The following is a 23,241-nucleotide window of genomic DNA, read 5'->3' as shown; positions in this document are numbered from 1 at the left end:
GTATTTGACTCAGGTTTCTCAGGCACATTTGCCTGTTAGTGAGTGAAAGCCGTTTAGGGCAAACTTAACTGCAAACAGGAAGTTCTACTGAACAAATCTGTATGACAGTATTAGAGTGAGGGCTTGCTGCAGAAAAGAGAGGGGTACTGGAGTGGGAAAGACAAACTGCTCACTTCTTAGTTTGTTATATTCCCAGACACTGCAAAATGGGATGGTCATAATATTAGGAGTTTTGAAGTTTCTTGAGTCAGAAACAAGAATATATACATACATAGAAGGTGAAATTAAATCTGAATTTGTGGGCAATAGCAAATCCGTGCGGAAGGAGTTTTGGGTGACTTACAAAAACTAGTGAGATTTTTTAACACACATACATCCATAGCTGTAGAATCACCTGAACATTTGCAGGGGACTTTCTGGCATAATAGAACTCAAGGCACTGGACTTGGATCCCAAGTAAATTGGACAATAAATGCTGGGAATTACGATGCAAGTCTCTGTAAGAAATGATTTTTTCCTTTCTTAGTTTCAGCCTTTTCTTGTAGCTGTGTTCACAGAGCATATATATGTCCAAGAAAACTAATTTCAACAAACGAACTGAAGTGAATGGATTATTCTGAAAGAAAAGGAAAAGTTAAAAAAAACCCAACTAATTGTTTTTTCACTAGAGCTTCGTTTACAAAAGCACACAATTACTGGAAGTCCTCTTGGCCATAGCACGTTTAACTCCTCGTGAGAATGTTTCTCAAGTGTTGTTTTTTTTTTAATGATTGAATAAATGCTTAAAATAGTGGTGACATACTTTCCCTTAACAGATTATTTATAAAAGTGTGAATACTTGTGTGCTGTGAGACTGAAGAAAGCCAACTAGGGTAGAGACTTCCTGTCCTCCACGCCTACCGTTTGGTGCCTGACAGAGAAGTTCTAGTCTGTTTCCTTTTATGTGCAGGACATCTGTGAATTCAGAGAAGTCCATTTGATTGGGTAAGATTGGGTTCAGCTTTCTGACCCTCTGTTTCCTGGTCTGTAAAGTGAGGGACCAGTTTGGATGAGCTTGCAGGTCCCACCCAACATGCACCCTCTATAACCCTTTCCCCTTGAGTGAGGGCTGGGGCTAGAGCATGTGCTAAGACAGCACTCCAGTGATGTAGGTTAGCTTATACAGCAGAAGGGATTTTGCAGATGGAAGATTCCTAATCAGTTACCTTTGAGTTCATCAAAGGGGAGGCTATCCTGGGCGGACCTGATGAAATCAGCTGGGCCCTTAAATGGAACTAGGTTCTTTGTGAAAGAAGAGATTTCAAGTGGGAACTGCCGTGTTGTGAACTGCCCGCGGAGGAGCCCACATAGCAAAGATCTGGGAGTGGCCAGTAGGAGCTGAGAGCAGTCTTTGGCTGAGAGACAGCAAGAAATTGAGGACCAAAGTCCTACTGCCACGAGGAAAAGAGTTCTACGAACAACCTGAAGGCCCTTGAAAGTGGATCTTTATCCAGTTGAGCCTCCATGGAGGATGCAGTTAGCTGACAGCTTGATTTTAGTCTTGTGAGACCTTGACTGGAGAACCCAGCCACGCTGTACCAGGCTCAACCCATGTAAATTATGAGGTAATTTGGGTTAAGATGCTAAATTTATGGTAATTTGTTCCATGGCAGTAGAAAACTTAAATGATCTGATTGTGTTAAACATATGACTCCTTGAGGTGCCTAGACTATGGCTGAGACCACTAGCAGCAACATACCCTACTAGATGCCCTTCTACAGAGTGATGGATAAACCTCTTAGAAGGTTGATGCTGCATAACAAAGCCCTCCACCCACGTAAACAGTACATTAACCTGTATGTTTCCAAGCTATTTCAAAGTAAGGTCTGTCTGGAGCTTAGAATACAAAGAAACTTGCTTTTCCAGCCAAGGGTCTTGAGCAGTTATTTGTGTTTTTGTCACCTCTGCTTCTCAAGTATTCTACCTTCTCTTTTTCCTCTCCTGCTGTTTTAGGGTAGGTAAAGTTCTCAGACCTGTCCTTTGAACATTTGAACCTACTACTCAGACGTGGCAGTTCTGAGTGGTTATAACCAGCAGTGGACTTGGGAGATGAGTTCAACTCTTGGCTCTGAAACCAAGTAGCCGTGTGACTTTGGGAAAGGGAATTATTTCTCAGGCTCTTGGCTTCCTTATCTGTAAAACAAAAGATCTTGTGATGTATTCCCAGGCTGTTGAGACAATGGAACATGAACAACTGGTAGTTTCAAAGATCAAATTCTAGCTCTAGAAAGACTTGAAAATGGGCACAATCTTGTTCCTATGGGTCAGGGAGATGTTCCTCTATAGTCTGGGCAATTGAACCAGTTGCCTCAAATATTTTAACCTGTGTAAGGCAAGAGTTTTGCTTTGCATGGCAGGGGATATGAGTAGGGTAGGGAAGAGGATCTTTGAACTTTACAGGGAAGTAACTATATTTGTTGTTAAGGACAAAGTTATTATTAAGATGTGAAAGATCCTACATGATATTTTTATTGAATTGTTACAAATATAAGGGGAAACTGTGGTGGGTGGGATACTGCAAGATCAATTCCGGGGGTGAGTGTGGTGTTTTGAAGGGGTGTGAGTGTAATGGTGGAAGGAAACATCAAACCAAGTCTTCCTCAGACTGGTAAGGGATACTCCACAGGATTCAAGGATGCTGATCATCCTTGGAATACATATATCCCTTGACCTGGGCATGAGGATTGAGTGAGGTACCAAGAAAGCAAGGGTTGGAGTACAAAGCAGGGAAAAGTCTGGAGAACTGACAGTTGGCTTTGAATGTGGTGGGATATTGAGGAAGATCAATCCAAGTGTGAAAAGTTCTAGGGAGCCGGGATGGACAGTGGCGGAGGCAAGGGTAGCAAAGGTGATTGGCTTCTCCAGGGCCGCTTTAAATGCATCGTTTCCTCTTCGTCTGGCATTCATCCTGTGACATAGTACTATGGTGATCAGACTTAATGAGGGAAAAGGAAACTGAGGCTGAGAGAGGTTAACATTCTCAAGTCAGACAGGTAGTGAATGTCAGAGAAGGGGCTGGAACCCAGGCAGTCTTCGTTCAGAGCCCTCACTCCTGACCACCAATGCCTCAGATGGGACAAATGGAAGGACTTCAGTCTTGGGCAGGGAGAAAAGGGGAGCCCTGTGCTTCTGGGGACCCATGTTGTTCCGACGTCAAGAAACCTCAAGTGGCTGCTAAAATTTAGAGGAGAAAGAGCTGAAGGTTGTTCTAAAGTAACCGAGCCTTCTCTAGCTGGAGCTTTCCCCACAGGAGCTCTTCTGTTTCCTAGAAAATCGTGTCTTTTAGGAAAGGAGGCCACACCCTCAGAGTCCTGGGTAGGTGCGGTGCTTCCTGGTAGATCACGGGTCTGTCTTTGTAGCTGTACTCTGAATTTCACCCATGCAAAGGGAGAGGAGAGGTTTCATATCTCCACCTCTTTTTCAGTTTGGAAGATGAACCTATTTGGTCTATTTTTCTGGAGAATTAGCTCTCATTTGGGAGTTGTGTCCTCCAGTGGTGAGGGGACCACACAAACAATCCCCAGGGCCATTTCCATCAGCATCCGGGGATGCCCTGCCACCCCTCCCCAACCACACCCACGCCACGCCCCTTGCCCAGTGCTCTGGTGCCTCCGTGCAGGGACCACCTTCCACGCACCCGGCAGCCAGGTGATTACTTCTCATCAGCCTGCTTCCTGCCAGTCAGGCAGGCAGGTGTGTAGGTACTAGGATTGTGGGATGTGGGGCAGCTCTAGAGATGGATTCCACGGTGGAGCCCCCAGGCACTGGCTATGACAGTGAGGGCAGGCTAAGTCTGGGGAAAACGGACAGCTCCAAGGAACAGCCAGACCCTGAGCCGGGGGCAAGGAGAAATGGGCCACACCAAGGACAGGTTCATCTGATGACACAATTGTACCTTTGGAAGTTTGTGGTTCCGTCCTTAGAAAATAATGTAAATAAAGCAGGACGAGAAGAAATCAATGTGATCTTTGAATGGTCAGAGTGAGCCTGAACATTGATTTTTTTTTTTAAGATGCTTTATCAATTAGAGACCAGAGGTTTTTCCTGATGATATTTATTTCATAAATGTAATTATTTTTCTAAAACATATTAAAATAGAAAACATGTTCTTTAGATCAGTTTATACAAAGAAAATACCAATATAGTAATAAAAATACTGAAAATATATGAAAAGCACCAGAACATTAGAGAAATTACACTGGCAACAATTCTAGGAATATATTTTTTTTTTGCAATTGTACAATAAAGTGCTATTAAATCCAGTCAAAATTAGTGGCAGGATATAAAAACAGTTATGGTATATTATGAAATTTGAGGCTAGGTTTACCAGCAATTGGATTTCTAGGCTACTTGCCTATAATGATATTTCATTAATGTTTTCATGGGAACTCTATGAATTTCCATTCCAAAGTGAAAACAATTTAAATCTAAATGTTGGTCCTTGGTAATTTGGTCATGAACAGGTAACGACATATTAAAAGATAAAATTATTAATCATAGAGTACTCAAAATAATCATACAAATATGATTAAATAAAATCAAATGACAGAATAAAATCAAATGTAAATATATGTGATTAATCAAGACAAGTACAAAAGTTTAGATGCCTTTGATTTTATAATTTTCAGTAAATTTTGCTTAGTCACATAATAGACACACAAATGTTAACAAGATATGTTATTAAATTCAACTGGCCAGACATCAGGGAAAGACATTTTAGCGAGTCAAAGTAATTTTCATGTGAAACATTAAAGGGACACCGTTAGGACAATACATTTCCAATTTTGACTAATTATTTCTTCATTTATTTTCTGAAGACCAAAACACACACACAGATACTTTGGGATTAGCTTATAATAAAGCCAGGAATCTAACACAGAAGGGGAAACCGCTGTGCACACAGACACAGGGAGATACTACGGACAGTACTTAGGGTGGCCTGCAGTCACTTTCGCAGCTGGAGTTGGCAAACTGAAACAGAAAAACCCAAATTAAGACAAAGTATCAGACCAGTGTCCATTTAAGGTTTTATTTCCTAGACCAATTTTGAAGGGGCTCTAGTATATCATTCTTCGGAGCTCAGTTTTGGAATCATCAAGTTCTCAAGATGCAAGTCGCCAACACTACACCTCGGAATAAAACATTCTCCAAACGTGGCTCAGTCACAACTCAAAATTTATTTTAACAGGCAGACTATGTTTTTTTTTCCTTTCATATAAAGTCGATTTACATGTGAACCAACACGGACTGAAAGTGGGTATATTAAAGAGAAAACCAACTACTTCCGTAAGCCTCCGCTCTGGCAGCGTGTGTCATTTTAGGGGTTTAGGAACCATCCTCAGCGTGACTGTGGCGGAGGCAGGGCGTCAAGTGAATCAGTCAGCCCTGCTCTGACGGCTCTACAGTTGGGCACTGAGTTCTGTTTTTCACTCTTAAACGGAGAACTGACACTCGAGTTTCGATGTTTTTTTTTCATCCTTAGAGATACTCCAGTCTTTTGTCAAGTTCCCTTCTCATGGCTGATTTTAAGGATGTGAAATGGAAATGAATTATATTGCTATGCATCTCAAAGATTAACTTTTCAGAACATTTTCTCTAACTCCTTTCATTGCGAAGAGAGGGTGAAGATGGTACACTGGAGAATCAAGCCTTTATATTTATAATAAATGAAGCAGAAGGGTCCGTGTCCAGCTATAGAGAGTAACGTGAACCTGCACACAAAAGACTGTGGGACTGGAGAGGTCTTCCTTCTGGACGTTCCTAACAGAATTCAGAGAAAATCCAACCAGACTTAGTTTCCCAAATTCTCCCTAAATGAGAGTGTGAGTGTTCATTAAAAAGTCCATGATTAATAAAAGGCAGGCAGGTAGGCCGTTAGGGAAGATGGATAAGAAACAAAGGCTAACGGTGGTTTGGCATCAAGTAGTTGTACATTCCAAAAGGGCATGGACGAGCATCTGTTAGTAGTTCTCCAAGTTACAGAGTCATGGTGACAGAAATTACTCTGTATGGGTTTGCAATATATGTGTTCTTCTATATACATAGTATAGAAAAGCTAAATAAGTTGGCTCAGCTATCATAATTCTGTCCAAAAAAAAAAGCAGATTACATTTTTTGGCTGCAACAAAGCACATTACTTTGACTTTTCCGTTCAGCTGACATATATATACATGATAAAACAAGCTTTCAAAGTATCCAGATCAAAAGGGAAAAATAAATATATCTCAACTATTAATTCACACGACAGATAATGCCTTTACTTACTTTCCTAACTACCTATAGTCTCTTATAATCAACTTCTTCAGTGTTTCCTTATTCTAACAGTTTATTTTCAAGACGTTCCAGTTCCCCTCCTAAATGTCATACATTTCCTCGGCGGAAGCACAGATGTGCGACACTGTCAGCGTGGTGGAGAAGCTCCGGGTCTTACTTTTTCCAGCTAATGAACGGAAGAGCCAGATTTGCTATGGAGCACCACTTCTTTAACTGTACAACAGATAGAAGAAAGAGATGACTAAAGCAAGCGAGAGCACGGTTAAGGAGAGCAGCAGCTGCTGGAACCAGATACAGCGCTGAACTTGGTCTTCAAGCTTCCTATTGCTTTCTAGTAAACGATTGAGCTAAAGAGGGAAAAAAGGATGAAAGATTTGTGTCAGTAACACAGTACAGTACTCATAGGAAGGACAGACAGGAATATTAGCAATCCCACAAACATTTACGGGATAGAGTCCACCTACTCTGAAAGGCTGGGGGCTGGAAATGCAACGAGGAATTAGATTTGTTTGGTAAACAGATGTGTATCTGTTTAGTGTCATTTTGAAAAGGTCTAATTTTCTGGCTGCGAAAAGAGCAAAGCAATCACTTCCTGGAGGTACTGAAACCAGCTACTCAGAGAGCCCCTCCATCTTTTTCAAATTTACATGTACTATGTGGTACCTTTTCCATGAGATCAAGTTCGTTGATATTCTCCAAAGCACTATGTGCTTTGCTATACGGTGTCCAGTCCACATCCGAATAGCCAGAGCTTTCAGAAAGGGAGTAGATCTCCAAGAGGAACCCACCACTTACCATTTCTGCTCTGGCTTCTTCACAAAGGAGAGCTTTTCTGTTGTGTCTATGCGAAAGGTTTTCCTTATGTCAGTGGGAAAGAATGGAATTCTTATATTGCTTAACATTAAAAACTTGTTTTCGTTAGGAAGAAAGAACACTTACTTGCAGATACAGATCTTCACTGGTTTTATCTGACATGTTAAAAGCATGGTCTTTTAATGTAAGAGTGGTTGGCTTACTGCTCTCAACAATATGGCATCTTAACCTATGAAAATCCAAAGGAAACATAACTTCTTAAAGGTGTTAATGAGATAAACAAGATTATACTGTATAGCACAGGGAAATATATACAAGATCTTATGGTAGCTCACAGAGAAAAAAAATGTGACAATGTATGTATGTTCATGTATAATTGAAAAATTGTGCTCTACACTGGAATTTGACACAACATTGTAAAATGACTATAACTCAATAAAAATGTTAAAAAAAGAAAAAGAAAAAAGAAAACAAAGTGAAAAAAAGCTGAACACAGAAGTGTACGTAACAGAGGTGAAAGTACTCATTCCTCTCCCCAGATATACCTAAGGGAGCAGCTCAGTGTGTATTTATTTTTGAAGGGGAACAATCTGCCACCCCAAAATACACGTCTTTGGCACAAGGTTTATCTTGAGCTGGTTTATCTGTCTGAAACAGCAGACACAGGAAAAGCTCTGAAAACTGAGGAGACGTTACCCTTCTGTAAGAGATGTTTACAGTTACAAGGGGAATCTCTATTTGCAAGGGTGTCTCCCTCTGTACCAGGAAGAGGAGACATCTCTAGAGACTCCTATCAATGGAGAAAGGCCCTGACCTAAATCTGTACAACCACCTTACCTGTGTTTTTTGTGCTTTTCCTGATATCCTCCGATAACTGGCTCCCTCCCTCCCCAACAACATCTTTTACTGGAGACAGTATTTAAGGTGGTGTCAAGGGCCATTTCAGGGAGTTTTTACTGTTCCTGGGTACCTCTCAAGTATACAGGAGGTATGCATACTATTAAACTTCTGTTTTCCTCCTGTTCATCTGTCTATGATTAAGGGGGGATGGGGTGGGGGGGGGTCTCGGCCAAGAACCTAGAAAAACAAAGGGAAAATTACTTTTCCTCCCTGACAGTTTGGCAACCTACTGTGCGACCTGCTGAGATGCCATATTTGCTTGGGAACCTGCTGATGGGCTCTTGGAAAGCTGGCAGGAGCCAGAGAAGGGTAAGAAGTCTTAGCAAAGTCAGCTCTCCTGGATCTCATTCTGGTGCCAGGTTGAGAGAGGAAAGTAAAAATTCCCCCTTGTCTCTTCTTTCCAGATTTCGATTAGCAGGAGAAAATATCCGTGTAAGCTAGTCCCTTAGGTATAGTGACTTTGGTAGCGATTTTTGTTATGAGTGCTTTCCTGTTGATCCTCTTTCCTCTCAGAGATGGTCATTGTTTTCTTTTGTCTCTGTCTTTTGTGGTGTTTGTCATAAGGAGAGCCAAAGGACAGATGAGCTTTTCCTCTTGTCTTTTCTGTCTTGCGAGCTTGGCTTTGTGACCAGTGAGAATATTCTCTCTGGTTCTGCCAGCTGGAGGGTGCACGTGTCTGCCTGCATCTGGTGACCAACTGAACAGGCTGGGATCTGAGACACAAAGTGATAAGCAGCCTTCTCTGTCTGTCTGTACCAGCTCTCGTGGAAGTTTGTCACAAGGGGTCCTGGTCCCTAAGGGGCCCTTGTCATCTCAACCTTCCCTGTCTCATTTAGTGCTAGAAAAGTCCTGGGCCGACAAAGTGTCAGGAAATGGATCAGCTGAAGGCTGATGTTCAGGGGCTGATAAGAAGCAATAGTAGGGGCTTTTTCCCTGTAAGGTAAATTGGTCTAAGGTTGAATTGTGCACTCAGAAAAAGGAGAGCATTCAAAGGCCTTTGTTGAACACTTTATACAGACTTTGTAAAGGCATGCTACATTAAGCCCTGAAACCCCAGAACATAGAAATCATTTGATTTCCATCTTAATTGGAAATCTCCTTGATACAAAGCAAATTGAAGAAAATGTAGCTGGATGGGCAGGTCAGTCCCTTGATATCATTCAAGCTATAATCCAATTTTTTGAGGAATTAGAAACAACTGTCGTTGTCTTGCAAACCTCTCCCAAACCAGAAATGCAGCTCTAGAAGCAATGCAAAGTCCACCTCTGCTCACCAATCCCCAAACCTGCCCTATTTATCTCAAAATACTTGTAGGTATTGTAAAAGAGCTGGACATTATTAGAAACAGAACTGTTCTGCACTTAAGAAAAAGAAGAAAAAATTTAAATAGTAACTACTCTAAACCTCTGCTAAAAGGCAAAGATACCCCAAAACTTCAAAAAAAAATGTGGATAATTTCTCTGTGCGTTTGAGATGTCAAATCTCTACCATGACTTCTCTAGGGGCTGACAGCCAGCTCTTAGAATTGCAAACTTTAGGAAAAGGATTCTCAACAGAAGGGCAAAAAGGAGCTATTTAGAAACTGGGCAAATGAAAAAAATAAAAAATACAAATATTAGTCTTAAAAAAAAAAAAGCTTTAGCAGTCTGAGCAGGTAAACTTATTCCAACTGCCAGAAACACAATTTGGATCCAACTGTTCATTTATAAACTAGTGAGTTTTGTGTTGTTACACCTAATTCATGGCTGAAAATTTAGAACTGAAGCCATAAGGTCTCTGTTTACATCTGTATGTGTGTATGTGTTTACATATGTATGTTATAAATGTGTGATATTTTTCTGCCTCTGAATGGTATTGCCAAAATTAATTCGTAAAAGTGCTATTTAATTGGCTTAAGAAAAATAAGTGCTTTTCAAATTAAGTGTTCCTAAAACTCAAAAATAGAGAAACTAACTCCAATTTTTTTGAAGTTTGTGTGCTCTGGGATAATCTTTGGTAAACAGAAGCTAGGTTAAGTTTGTTGGTTTAATGAAACAGGCAGGTCTTCAGAGTTATCGACATTAGATGTAATGCAGATATGCAACTGTTACCCCACCTGGGATCACTATTCAAACAAATCCATGTCACCTCTATTACAAAATCTGCCAGCAAGAGAAACACCTTTGGATAGTGGCTGACTTTGTGTAATGCCTCATGATGTTTCTGTGAATAAATATAATTATTGGGAGCAAGTGATTTAGATAGATGTCAGTGGGATAAAGGTTTTTAGGTGAACTTTTTAGCAATGAGTATTTTCTGTGGTATACCTACTTAAAAATTGTTTTCCAAATGTCTTTGGTAACTTAAAACTTTATAGAGTTTTGTTAAGTTAAACGGTACGAAATTCATTGAATATCTAGATCATTTCCAAATAAGAAAATACTAAAACATTAATTCCTAAACATAGGTTTGTCTACTTTTGGCTTCTTACTACAGAATCAAAGATATTTGGGTTTATTAGGAAACATATCTTGTGCGGTACTAAGAGGAAGCACAGCTTCTAGAAATTACGAAACATGCCCATAAATTTGCCAATCTAAAGAATGCTGGTGTAACAGGCTGCCAGTGCTTACTTCTTAGTTTTCACGAAATTAAGGTTCCTAAGGGTTATTAAAACTACTAGAAGGGGTGGGAAGAGCTAAATTTGGGAGTTTGATATTTACAAATGTTACTCATTATATATAAAAATAGATTTAAAAAAAGTTTCTGCTGTATAGCACAGGGAGCTATGTTCAATATGAAAATGAATATATGTATATGCATGTCCGGGACACTGTGCTGTACACCAGAAATTGACACATTGTAACTGATGGCACTTCAGTAAAAAAAATACAAGTAGAAATAATAACTCTGTACGCAGGAAGTAGGGTGTGTTTTTGGCTAAGAGAAGGTATAGACATACATTTTTGTTAAGGGAAATGAAAAGAATTTTAAAGTAAAACTAGTTATTGCAGAATAGGGAACAGGAAAATATAAAGGGCAAACTAAATGGACATAGAAAGTAGGGAAGAGAGAGAAAGAAAATTTTACCTTGTGTAGTCAAGCTGGCTAAAATTAAATGAATTTATCGTAAGGGTTTTAAAAATAAGCTTAATAGCAATAGTGTAATTACGTAAAACTAAATTTTCTTTCATTTGCTAAAAAGATAGCTTTATTGGACTCTTGGTTTGCCCCTGATAAGAGACTGAAGGTTTTTCTTTACCTTTTAAATAATCTGCCTGGAAAGCAAAGATTTTGCCTTTTATCAAAATAATTTCCTGTGCTTCATGTTATCTTTATCATCAGGTCTTTGATTACTTTAGAAAACTGAGTCTTTTAAAGATTAAAAGAGCTAAGTTTTGTTCACAACTATGTGACCTGTATTTGCCTTTGAAATTTTTTTAAATTGTCATGGGTTAGTTGGATAATTATTGTTTCATGATGATTTATGATTCTGTTTATTCAAGGGTCCAAAACCTTTGATATTTTTGACAAACTTCCCTAAATCAAATTTTAAATGAAGTCTTTTTGACCTCAAAATAACTTTGGGATTTTCCAGAGGGCCCCTGAAACATCTCAAAAGATGTGTTCTCTCTCCTTGTAAAAAGATTAACTAGGCCTATTTTTATATGTTAAATTATGTGGGATGCATTGTCAAATGAGAAGAGTAAAGCTTATTGATTATATTTGTATGGATGTATGTTTCATTATCAAAGAAAGTCACAGAGCGGACTCTGGCAAGTACTGTATATTACAGATTTCTGATAACTTCAAGATTGTAAAATTGAAGTAAGAATTTCCAGAAATAATGGACAAACTGGATTCAAGCAGAACAAAAAATAGTAACATGGGATTGAATGAACCTGATGAGAATGATTATAATTTTTATGACCTTCTGTTTGAAACATGTTTTGTTTCTCCAGATTTAAGGAAAAATTTTTTCTCTTAATCCATCTATGATTTACAGCACTTTGGTGAATTATACCTTTCTTTGTTAAGCAGAATAGAAATACTTTTTCTCCATACCTGCTTCCTCCAGAATTTGGAAACTTTTAGTGAATATTCTCATTTTCATGGTGATATATAGTTATTTGCATAAGTTCATTGAGACTCTGTTCTTGTAACAGGATACAACTAGAGACATGGTTATATCATCAAGGCTTTGACTTGAATGTCATATTTGAAAATGAAACGTGTAAAGTCAGATATGACCAGACAGCTTTAAAGAACTAAAGACGCTTGGGCCAAAGTGACCTACGTTGCTTACAGAGCTGGTTCCAGACAGCCTGACCAGGTGAGTGAGGGAAGTTACTACCTGGCAAGCTGAGGAACCTTAGGATATTCTGGGGATGTCAAGAAGAGAGGAATTCGCCTAACTCGGCATCAGCATAACAACCTTACCCTTGTTTACTGTGCTTTTCCTGACAGCCTCTCATAACTGGCTAGAACAACATCTTTTAAACTGGCTATAACAACCTTCTTCTTCTTCTTTTTTTTTTTTGTGTATGTCTTTAGCTGGAGATGACATTTAAGGTGATGGCTCCGGCCATCTGGGAGAGTGACTCACTTTTCCCAGGTCTCTCCCATGTATACAGGAGGTACACATGTTATTAAACCTGTTTGTTTCTCTCCTGTCAATTTTATTACTGTGGGTCTCTGCCAAGAACTTAGAATGGTAAAGGGAAAATTATTTGTCCTTTCTTACATCTTCCAGCTTTTTAATGCGTGTATAAATAACACAAGCAACTAGAGACAGTGCTCAGTAACCGATGAAAAAACTTTTACATGGTAATTCAGTAGAATTCACCTGATCTTATGATTTGATGGAAACTACCCTTTCTAGGTGGGGCACAGTGCTTTAACCTGGGCCATCAAGTCTCCCTGTTTCTGTGAGGTAAGTGATCCCCTTTTGACAATTAAAGAAAAGCAAGCCATTAGGAATTGATTTACAACAAAAACAGAACAAAGCAACTCATATATAACAAAACAAAACCCTAATTTTGAGGTACCGTTTCATAAGAACTTTAAAAGTAGGCCTTCCTATATAACATAATTTTAAAATTTAAATAACTAGTCTATCTAAAGACTCATCAAAACCAGCGTGAGCCTTACCTAGAGCTAGCCTTCTCTCCTTCTTGACTTACGGCTGATCCTTACCTTGGCTTTAGGTTCTGTCCCTTCTAACTTGCTCAGGAATTTCGCTGTCAGTGATTTACCTTGTAAGGTCAGCCTTTCCTTCTGAAAGAGTCCTTACTATGGTTTTAAACAATGCTCAAATATCTCCCATTTTAAAAACCCAAACAAAATCATTAGCACCACCTTCTTCCTTCCAAATAGAACCTTGGTCTCTCTCCAACAAGCTAAACCTCCGGAAGAATCTTACTACCTCTGTTTCTTTGGCATCTAGCTCCTGCCAACTGAAAGTGTTCACTGTGAGATCATCAGCGCCCTCCATGATGTCACCAGCAATGGCCACTGCTCACACCTCATCCTTGACTGGAATGGTGGCACTCTGTTCCTCTCTCATGACACATACTCTAACCTGGGCTTTGATGACACAGCTTACCTACTGGTTTCTCTCCTGACTCTCTGTATTGTCATCTTCTTTTTGGCCACTAAAATATTTCTCTAGGCTGCTCTAGCTTTTACCCTCTCTGGTGGGGACAGCTGAAATAAAGCTTGTCTTCCCAGGTCCATCCTTCTTCTCCTCCCCTGTATAAAGGACCCACAAATGGTAACCTTGTCCAAGGCATTTCAGATCAGGTGGGTGTTCTCCCACTGGTTTTATGATGGAGACCAAGCTCCTCCTCTGTGTCCTGTCTGCCTTGCCAACATTCTTCCTATGGATTCTCACTGTTCCAGTCACATCTGTATTCTTTCAACTCCTTTTCTGAACATTCAACTTAACCAAAACCATTACTGGGTTCCCCAGCTTCTCACCTTTAAAATGGGAAAAGTAGGCACCTATGACCTAGGGCTGTTGTAATGACTAAATGAATAAGTAAGACTAATGCACTAGAGTGGTGTGGGCATATGGCAAGTTCTGTTTAAGTGTTAACTTAACACTCTTTCACCTGTGTCTGCCCACAGTCTATTTTCTACACAGCCCCCAGAATAATCCGTTTTAAAAATCCAGATTACCTCATGGCTCTGTTCAGCACCAACTAATGGTTTCTCCTCTGAAAGTCAGAAGTGCTCACTATAGCAAGGACCTGGCTCCTATACTGTCCCCCTTACTAGATCCAGGCTATACCTCCTTGCTGTTCCTCACACAAGCCAAGCACGTTTTTTAATTTGTGGTCCTTCTGCCTAGAAAGCTTTCTGCCCAGCTATGTGGCTTATTCTCATTTCCTTCAGGTCCTATTCAGATGTCATCAGAGTGGTCACCCTTAACTACCCTCAACTGAACTTTCAGTCTTGGCACTACTGACATTTTGGGCTGGATCATTCTTTGTTGTGGGGGGCTGTCCTGGGCACTGTGGGATGCTGAGCAGTGTCCCTGGTCTCTACCCACTGTCCACAGCACCCCACTGTCCTGTTGTGATAACCAACAGTGTCTCTAGGCACTGACAAGTGTCCCTTGAGGGGCAAAACTGGGCATGTTCCAGTAAATAAATAAAACCAGAACTAGCCTTCTTCTCTAGTCCCTTTTCTATATATCATGTGTTTTCTGGATCAAAACAGACGTACTACACTCTTGAATGGCAGCAGAGTACTCCTCAGCATGGGCATACTCAAATGCATTTCACTAGTGCTTTACTAGTGATCATTTAGGTTCTTTCTCATTTATCACTAATAAAACAATGCTGCAACAAACATTCTAGTACATAAGGTGAGCATTCCTACAAAGGGAATTGCTGGGGCAGAGAGATCTGTATTTGTAATTCTGATACATCCAGATTCTTGTGTTGGCCTGCAAGCAAGTCTGCTATTAGCAATCTCCTAGAGAAACTCCAGGTCTCATTCACCCGGGTACCTCAAAGCCTTGCAGGGCCTGGGGCCCACACTGTAAGCCACCAAAAGCAAGAAGGAAGGGATGCCTTGCCCGGCCCATGTAGGCACACTCCTCTTTCAGAGCCTTCCCATCACATTTGAGAGCCTGTGAGTAAAAAGCATACCTGTGCTCCATCACTTTGTTTCTGGGAACTTCTTTCCAGAACTGAGTCAGTTCTGCTGGACCCGTGCCAGATGACTGTTCCATTTCTGCAGCCATTATCAGAAAACGGTCTTGGGCCGAGACTGTTAAACCTGCATTCCAAAAGGGTAACTTCTTACATAAACAGGAACCTTACAAAGGGTTGGATTTGTGGCTTGGGCATTATTCTAGAAAACAACATTGAGGAAAAAGAATAAAATGGAACTACCTTAAGAATGGAGAAAGTTCTCCTAAAAATGAGGACTTTTTTGTTTGAAATTCAGTTTCAACTGGCGTCAGTTTAAACAATTTTACATGTTTAAAAAAAGACAATTTTAATGAGACCCGTTCACCCATCTCATCTTATGGGTGAGAAAATGGATGCCCAGAGTGTGGTGAGGTGACTTGTTGACACTCTGCTAATTTCGAGATTCCAGTCCAGCTCCGCTGACTCATCACTCAGCCCCAGGTCCCCCCCAACACCCCACTGTGGCCACCAGGTGACAACTCACCACCGTGGGGAGACACGACTATGTCAATTGATGCACCAGGGTCACAACTGCTGTTGCTTGGCTTGACTCTGTATTTTTCTGGAGCAGTTGTTCTCACCTATTTATAAAAACAGTAGTCACATAATAACCTTTGCTTTTTTGGAGGGGGGGAAGTGGCTTAAAACTGACTTAAAAAAATCAGTTAATAAAGTCTATAAAACAACCTTAGTAGTTATGCACAGAATGTATCTTTTCCCATCAGAAGGAAATAAGCATCTTAATCTATCTTAAAAAAAAAACAACTTATCAGTCCAACTGTCCTTAGCCTTCCTCTTAAATAAAAAAAATTAATCCAACTGTTAAATATTTATCCTGTTAATTGCCTGAATTTAATAATTCATATTCAAAAACAATGCACATTAGAACATATGTTACAAGAGCATTCAGAAATTTAAAAACAGTAGATAATCAAAGCACATCCAGAAAGTAGAGGACTTAAGGAAGTAAAACCTACAATATGGGGCAGTGGTGGACTCAGTCTTGTTACACTTAAAGCTCACTGCCAGGTTAGTATCCAGTATAAGCGACACTCCAGAATACAGCACACGTGGAGAAAAATGCACTTTTGATCTTATAGTTTTGTTTTTCATTGGTATGAATTAAATTATTCATATAATGAAGAGTGACTTTTTTTTTTCACACAACAAACATTAAACCCTGGGATTAATTTTGGACAGTACCCTATTACTACACATTAAAGACTGAGGTACAGACCTCAGGGAAATTTTTAGATAAGCTGTGACACATGGTTAGAACTAGAAGGCAGTATAACAAGACTAAAAATATCATAAATAAAAACACTGTGCAAGTTCAAAATGATCTATCTTTCAATTTTCACACATAATTTATATCTTTCAGATATTTACCTTAAATGCCACTATGTTTTTAGTTACATTTGTCAACACTATTAAAGCTTTCTTCTCTCCAGATTCTGCACTTCCAAAATACAGTTCTTCTGCTGGGCTGAGTGATGACAAAGCATAAGGCATTGGTATTGCTCAGAATAAACTACAATCTATTCATTATCTTGAAGAAAAATATTTGGTTAATATTTTATGCTCATTTGTATAAAGAGATTTCATCAAAAAAAGAAAAGATTACAAAACAATTACCTAATATATTTTGTATTTTGATCTTACTGATTTGATGTATGCTATTTAAAAAGTCCTCTGTTTTCCCCAAGATCAAAAGAAAAATAATAGGAAACAGAAGAGAGAATTAGGAAGATTCTGAATTAGTCCTATAATCAACACCATCTTAAGGTTTATTTATTAAAACTTTGGTAGATGATAGAGAAAAGTCAAAGAAGAAATTGCTGCTTCAACTTTATATAGAATTACAAACATTAGAATGGGGCACATTTTTATGTACCAACAGAGAAGGGTATATAACTTAAAAAGATCACTGGCAATGTATTTAAGTAACAAAAGAATTCCTGACTATAAAGGGTTTTTTCCTAAGTAATATGGGAAGAGAAAAACCACAAAATTTGGGGTAGAAACTACAGGAAAAATTTGTCAAAAAAGGAAATCAGTGAGCCTCAAGATGTAAATTTTACTATTATTGACCACTGTAATGCCTACGACCTAAAAGAAAAACTAAAAGACCGAAGCAAAGTTCGTGGCGTTCAATTACATGAGCCAAATTGTATCAGGTGCCTCCAAACAATGCGAAGAAAGGGCTGTTTTTTAGATAAAAAAGTGAATTCTTCAGAAAGCCCTCGACTTTGAGCTCCATCTTTAAATAGATTCATTTAAAATCAGGAACATCTGCAGATCAGAGATACTCATTCGTCTAAAGAACGCACATTTCCCAGGAGAGCTCTGCCCAGCTATGGACAAGACGTAAGTTAGCGCGGTTGCTGGCTTCCTTTGAGAACCCAGCCTGGAATACGCCACAGAAAAGACAGGAAGGTGATGGATCTCAGAACTGCCCTCAGTGAGCAGCAGAGCTCTGGGGAGACAGAGGTTGGTCAGGTCCCCGTGCCTGTCGGCACCAAGATTTTCCAGAGGCGGGGGTGGGGGTGGCAGAGCCCGAAGGGCAGCCCTAGGAGCTGGCCCGCTGTGCTGTGGCTTCCCTGCCAGCCGGCTCTTCCAGCCACACCTCGGTATGTATTAAGCCAGAACCCATCGTTTTGACCGGCCGCCAGTGAAAGAACAGCATGTCACTTCCAAAATAGTAGAGGGAAAAATGGGAAACTCTGAAAGGGGAAAATGACAAAGAAAAACCATGGAAAGCAGAACATGGTTTCCCATGTTCCCCTCGCACCGCCCTCCCTCTCACACACACACACATGCATGCAGATGGTGAAGATAAATCCAAATGTAACAGTAATCAAAATATATGTAAATAAACCAATCTTGTCAATTAGAGAATTTCAGATTTGCTCTTTAAAATGTCTGGCTGTATTATTTCTAAGAGTCATACCTAAAACAGTTACATAGAAAGGTTTCAAGTAAAGGGATACAATTATATATTAGGCCATCACTAAGTAAAGTTAGTAAAGCAGTATTAACCTAAGGCTGTCTAGATTTACCAACCAAAAGCATCATTAGTGAGAACGGTCTTTACATAATGATAAAGGAAAAATACTGAATTTTTTGGATTGAATAACCTAGAAATTTAAAAATAGACATATGCTGAAATTTGGCTTTGGTAAAAACCCTATTTTTCTGGTTTAGCTTTAGCGTTTGGAAGGTCAAATCATTAAATGCCTACTTCCATGTCATTTCTGGCCACCTCAGACTGGTGCAAGTCAAACACTATCAGTAAAATGAGAAAAATACATGTCATTAAGATTTACTGTTCATATGTGAATATTCACTATTATTACCTGATGTGGGATGATGGCCCTTTCACACTCAGCAGAATAACAAAAAGGTAGCTAGCTACAAATAGCCACTGTGTCTGGAAACCAAGGTGAGTCTTCAGATAACCATTAATTTTATATTTCCACAGTTGCAAAAACAGTCTAGAAGTTTTCTTAATTTTGCAGTTCCCTGAAGATGACCAAGGTATGTTATAAAAGCATAGCCAATAAAATCCTCAAGTATTACCTGATGTGTAATAAGGGCCCTTTAAACACACTCAGTGGTTTCTTGAAAGCTTTCATTTTGGAATCAACTTTTTCATTCTCTTCTGCTTTGGAAGTAGGTTCAGTTGTGTTAATCTAAAGGCAAAAAATATATATATATGAAGAAAAAAAAATTGTGTTTCACACAGGAAGTTCATTAGGTCAAAAAGTAAACATGATAGTGATTCAATACAAATTGTAATCTTTAACATAGGTTTATTGTATCTAAATTATATATTTAACATACATGAACATGATCATTAACATATATTTGAGTGCCTACTACGTAGATAGGCCCCTAAAGAAAACAGAAAACGGTCCTTCCCTTAAGAGTTTTTAAATCTGTTCTACACTGTGTTATACTTATTCCTCTATCAAGCCGGTGATGACTCATAAAAAGATAACTCACCGCTCTTTAAAAATGAAAGAGGAAGTAGATCGAGGTAACATTTTAAATGAATGACTTTTACTTTATTTTAGATAAATAAAAAATATTTTAGATAAAACAGCTCTTTCCAGGTGCTTTTATACAAAAGCACGGAATCAGCCTTTTACACAGTGTGACGGCACTACCAGCCAGCCAGTGCCAGCCTTCCTCCTCCTTTTCACATACAAAGATGTGGGAGGGCAGCAAGGTAAGTGAATTACCCCAAATCACAGTCAGCTAGCGGTAGAACTGGGGCTGGGCCACAGCTTTTGTCTCAAGTTCATTTTACTGTTAAAATTACCTTTTTAAGAAGAGCTGTTTGTTCTTCATTAGAAATCGTTTCCAAGGTTTCTTTGCCATCACTTTCTATATCTTCTTTACTAGAAGCTTCATCCTCACTGGCAATGGGTCCGTTCTCACACAACGGTGTCTGGAAGTCATCATCTACTAGCGGTGGATAGCTATACTTGAAAGGATCCTGGAGAAAAGCATTTTGTATCAGCTTGCTAACAGGTGGGTGGAGGAATAATTCTCTGAGTAAAGTTAAAATCCATTCCTCTGGCCAAGAAAACCTGAGTTAATTAGATAGTGAAATTTAAAACAGCAAGCATTTCAAAACAGAAAGGGAGAAAGCAGTAAGTGGTGTGGGACAACTGGCCAGCCATCTGTGAAAGAACCAAGTTGGATCTTGAGCTCATTCTTTACAACAAAAAGAATTACAGATGGATAAAAGATTTAAGTGTTTGTATGTGTGTGTATTTTTTTAAACCATGTAAGCTCCAGGAAACAACACATAGGAGGGTTAAAAAAAAAAAACCAAACTCCAAAAACAGAACCTAAGTAAGGAAAGGCCTTTTAAGTATAACACAAAACCTATAAGGCATAAAAATACTGATAAAAATTAAGCATGCTAAAATGAAACATTTCTGAGTGGCAAAACAAACAAAACCCAACCAATAACAACAAAAAACAACCCATCTTAAAAAACAAAGTTGTTTTTTAAAGGCCACAACTGGGAAAATATATACCACATATAACAGAAACAAAAGACAAGTTTTGTTTTGTTAATATATACAAATCAACAAGAGGAGAGTAATAATCCAGCAGAACAAGGAATAAAGGAATAAGAGAGTTCGCAGAAAAGACAAATGCAAATTAAAACCACAATTAAATATTGTGAGACTGGCAAAGATACCAAAAATGAGAATATGGAGTGTTGGCAAGGATGTGATTCAAGCATTCCCACATGTTATTGGTAAATAGGCACCATCTCTTCAGAGGGAAATCGGTTAAGAGCTATCGAAATTCAAACTAAATATACCACCCATTGACCTAATGATTTAAATTCTAGGAGCTTATCTTTTACAGATCCTGCTGCACCTGTGTACCAAGAGTTATTTACAAGGATATTCACTGTAGCATTGTTAATAACGGCAAAAGATTAGAAAACAACTAATGGTCCTTCAAAAGAAAAACTGATTAAATAATACATTGTTAGATCTACACAATGGAATATTCTGCAGTGGTTTAAAAAATCAGGTAGATCTCTATGAATCAATATGGTATGACCTAAAAATAAATGATATGAAAAGAACACAATAGAACAATATACTATATGGTATGTGACTATTACATTAAAAAAAATATAATGGATAGACTATCTCCAGAAGAGAAAACTTGGAAACAGTGACTGCCTGTAGGGAGTGGCAGTGGGGCAGTAACCTGGGGAAGGAGACGTACTTTTCATTGTACTTCTCAGTCTTTGGTATTGTTTGCTTTTTTTAAAAAATCATGTGTATGTATTACTTTTGGGGGGGAAAAAAGTGTGTCAAAGAATAGTAGTCCTACTACCATGTTAACTACAATCCTGAAGAAATATACCACTAAGAACAGAGAAGAGAAATAAAATAACTTTTTCTACCCCTAAAAATAAAAATAATTTCTATTAAATGCTGTTAATTTTAAGAGACAATTTTGGGGCAAATTATTAAAAATGACAAAGCAGTCAAATCATTATTTTAACTAAGGGTAGTAGTTGAAATGAACCATACTCTGTTTTTCTAGGTTAAAATGTGAAATATAAAGCCTCAGAATAGGAAAGCAGCAAACTTCAAATTAAAAATATTGGTTCAAGTTTTCTCTAATGAGAGAAAAGAAAAGGACACACCAAAATTTCTCATCTTGCTAGTCCCTTGGTTCTAGTTGAACACAATTTTGCCTGGTAGGCAGTATACAAAGTAGATCATAAAAGTCAAATAACTGAAATACTATCAATAAGATTAACCTGAAGCATACCAAATTCCAAAAGTTTCACAGCCCATAAAAGTCACTATGACAGTATGTTTCATGAATAAGGAGTATTAAAAATTCAACACATATCTACTTACTCCTGGTCTCTTATTTGTAAGTAGTTAAGATTATTTCCCAAAAAATCTTGATAGTATGTATTATCTTTTAAATTAAAGACTGTTCAACAGTAAACAACTGGAAACAAACTAAAGACACATCAAAAGGAAAATAAATAACTTATGGTTATTCATTAAACAATTTGTGATTCATCTCTAGACATTGGAATGCTATGCAGCCACAAAACAAGAGTAAGCTAGCTTATCACGTAAGATTTAAAATGATCTCAAAGACATGTGAATTAAAAAGCAGGATACACAACAGTGTATAAATACCCTACTTGTTTAAAAGAAATGGGAGGGAGAAAGAACTATATATACAGTTGTTTACATGTATTACATATTTACTATCGTTGCTTACATAGGCAGTACAGATCCATGGAAATAAAAATAAGAAATGAAACCTGGGAGGGAAAGAGGATGGTTGGTGTAGCAGTAGAAAAACTTTTTGCTGAATATTTGTTTCTGAATACTTTTCCATTTAGAACCATGTAAATACACAACATATTCAAAAATAAAAATATAACTTGAAAACTTAAGTAAAACATGTCTGTAATACTGCTTGCTCTTTCAGGGTGTCTATGATTTTTTCTTAGGATGTTAAGATACTGCTTTTCCTTTTTCCTTGAGGGAAGAATACAGCCTCATGTGCCATGACCGTTGTCTTATTTGACTAACAGGTTTCAAGTACTATACTTACAGTTCCGCCCATGTGGGGAGGCAGGTATTCGACACTGACATAGTCCTGGATGTCACTTTTGCTTGTAAACTTCAACAGACTCACTGCTTCTGGACCAAGCCAGGATTTCACAATTTTGAAAGCAGCTGAAGAAAAAACAGTCATTTCATTAAATTCCTTTCATTCTCCTTCTCAGTTTACTTACTCTGTATGCTAGTCCAGGACCTCTGAAATTAGTTTGGGTTAAAGTCGGTTAATATGTATTTTACCATGGCACTATACTTAAGTGACATTCTCTAATCCCTGTAGGCATTTACCTTGTGACTGTCACTTATGGGTTTCGAATGTTCAATGATGATTCAGGAATATTAAGTTACCCTGATGTTCATTAATAAACTTATCAGAGTTTTAGCCTCTGTACAAATCCATCAGTGATACCAACTACCAAGATTTCTAGACAGTGAATCAAACAGCACTGTGATTCACTGACTGCAGTACGGTACGGCAAGGGACATTTGCCTTATGCTTCTGATAAACCCCCAGTCTGAAAATCCTCAAACTGGAAGCCAGAAAAAGAAAGTAGGAGCCCTCTTCATCATGTGTGAGCCAGACCCAGACTTTCCTCCTAACCCTAAACTCCTGTGCCTTTCTCTCAAACCCTGCAGCTTAGAACTGTGAGGAACTTATGGAATGTGCAAGAATTATCTAACATAGCACTTTAATAATTACAATCTTGTTCTGTCATGCCATTATGATTTCTACTTAATTTTTTAAACCTCATTTCCATCATGACATTCTAAGCACATTTTAAGGAAATTAAAAGAAATCCCTGCATTAAATTTGCAAAAGTGTCAATGAAAAAAAAAATCAGGAAATAAAACAGCATGATAAACGTTAAACAGTAGTTCAGAAAATTGCATTTCTACTT

At 38.5% G+C, this 23,241-nt stretch overlaps 1 protein-coding gene across 6 annotated transcripts in view; it reads right to left on the bottom strand.

Annotated features, from left to right (window-relative positions):
- Positions 1-4,077: 4,077 nt before the first annotated feature.
- The window catches only part of MOSPD2 (motile sperm domain containing 2), a 45,280-nt gene continuing 26,116 nt past the window's right edge, over positions 4,078-23,241 (bottom strand). For 2 of the 6 annotated variants that reach the window (XM_074359724.1, XM_074359730.1), the window contains 8 exons: positions 22,335-22,459; positions 19,531-19,707; positions 18,786-18,898; positions 16,596-16,692; positions 15,691-15,787; positions 15,162-15,291; positions 7,252-7,354; positions 4,078-6,659 (listed from right to left, as the gene is read on the bottom strand). In XM_074359724.1, the coding sequence (XP_074215825.1) occupies positions 6,522-6,659; positions 7,252-7,354; positions 15,162-15,291; positions 15,691-15,787; positions 16,596-16,692; positions 18,786-18,898; positions 19,531-19,707; positions 22,335-22,459 (980 nt within the window). In that variant the 3' untranslated portion in view covers positions 4,078-6,521. Of the gene's footprint in view, positions 7,154-7,251; positions 7,355-15,161; positions 15,292-15,690; positions 15,788-16,595; positions 16,693-18,785; positions 18,899-19,530; positions 19,708-22,334; positions 22,460-23,241 lie in introns of all 6 variants that reach the window. The other 4 variants (XM_074359729.1, XM_074359725.1, XM_074359726.1 and 1 more) reach the window with 4 other exon arrangements.

Source organism: Camelus bactrianus, chromosome X (assembly GCF_048773025.1).
Source record: "Camelus bactrianus isolate YW-2024 breed Bactrian camel chromosome X, ASM4877302v1, whole genome shotgun sequence".
NCBI lineage: Eukaryota > Metazoa > Chordata > Mammalia > Artiodactyla > Camelidae > Camelus > Camelus bactrianus.
The sequence above is the reverse complement of the archived record's forward strand: the minus strand, read 5'-3'. Positions and strand labels throughout refer to the sequence as shown.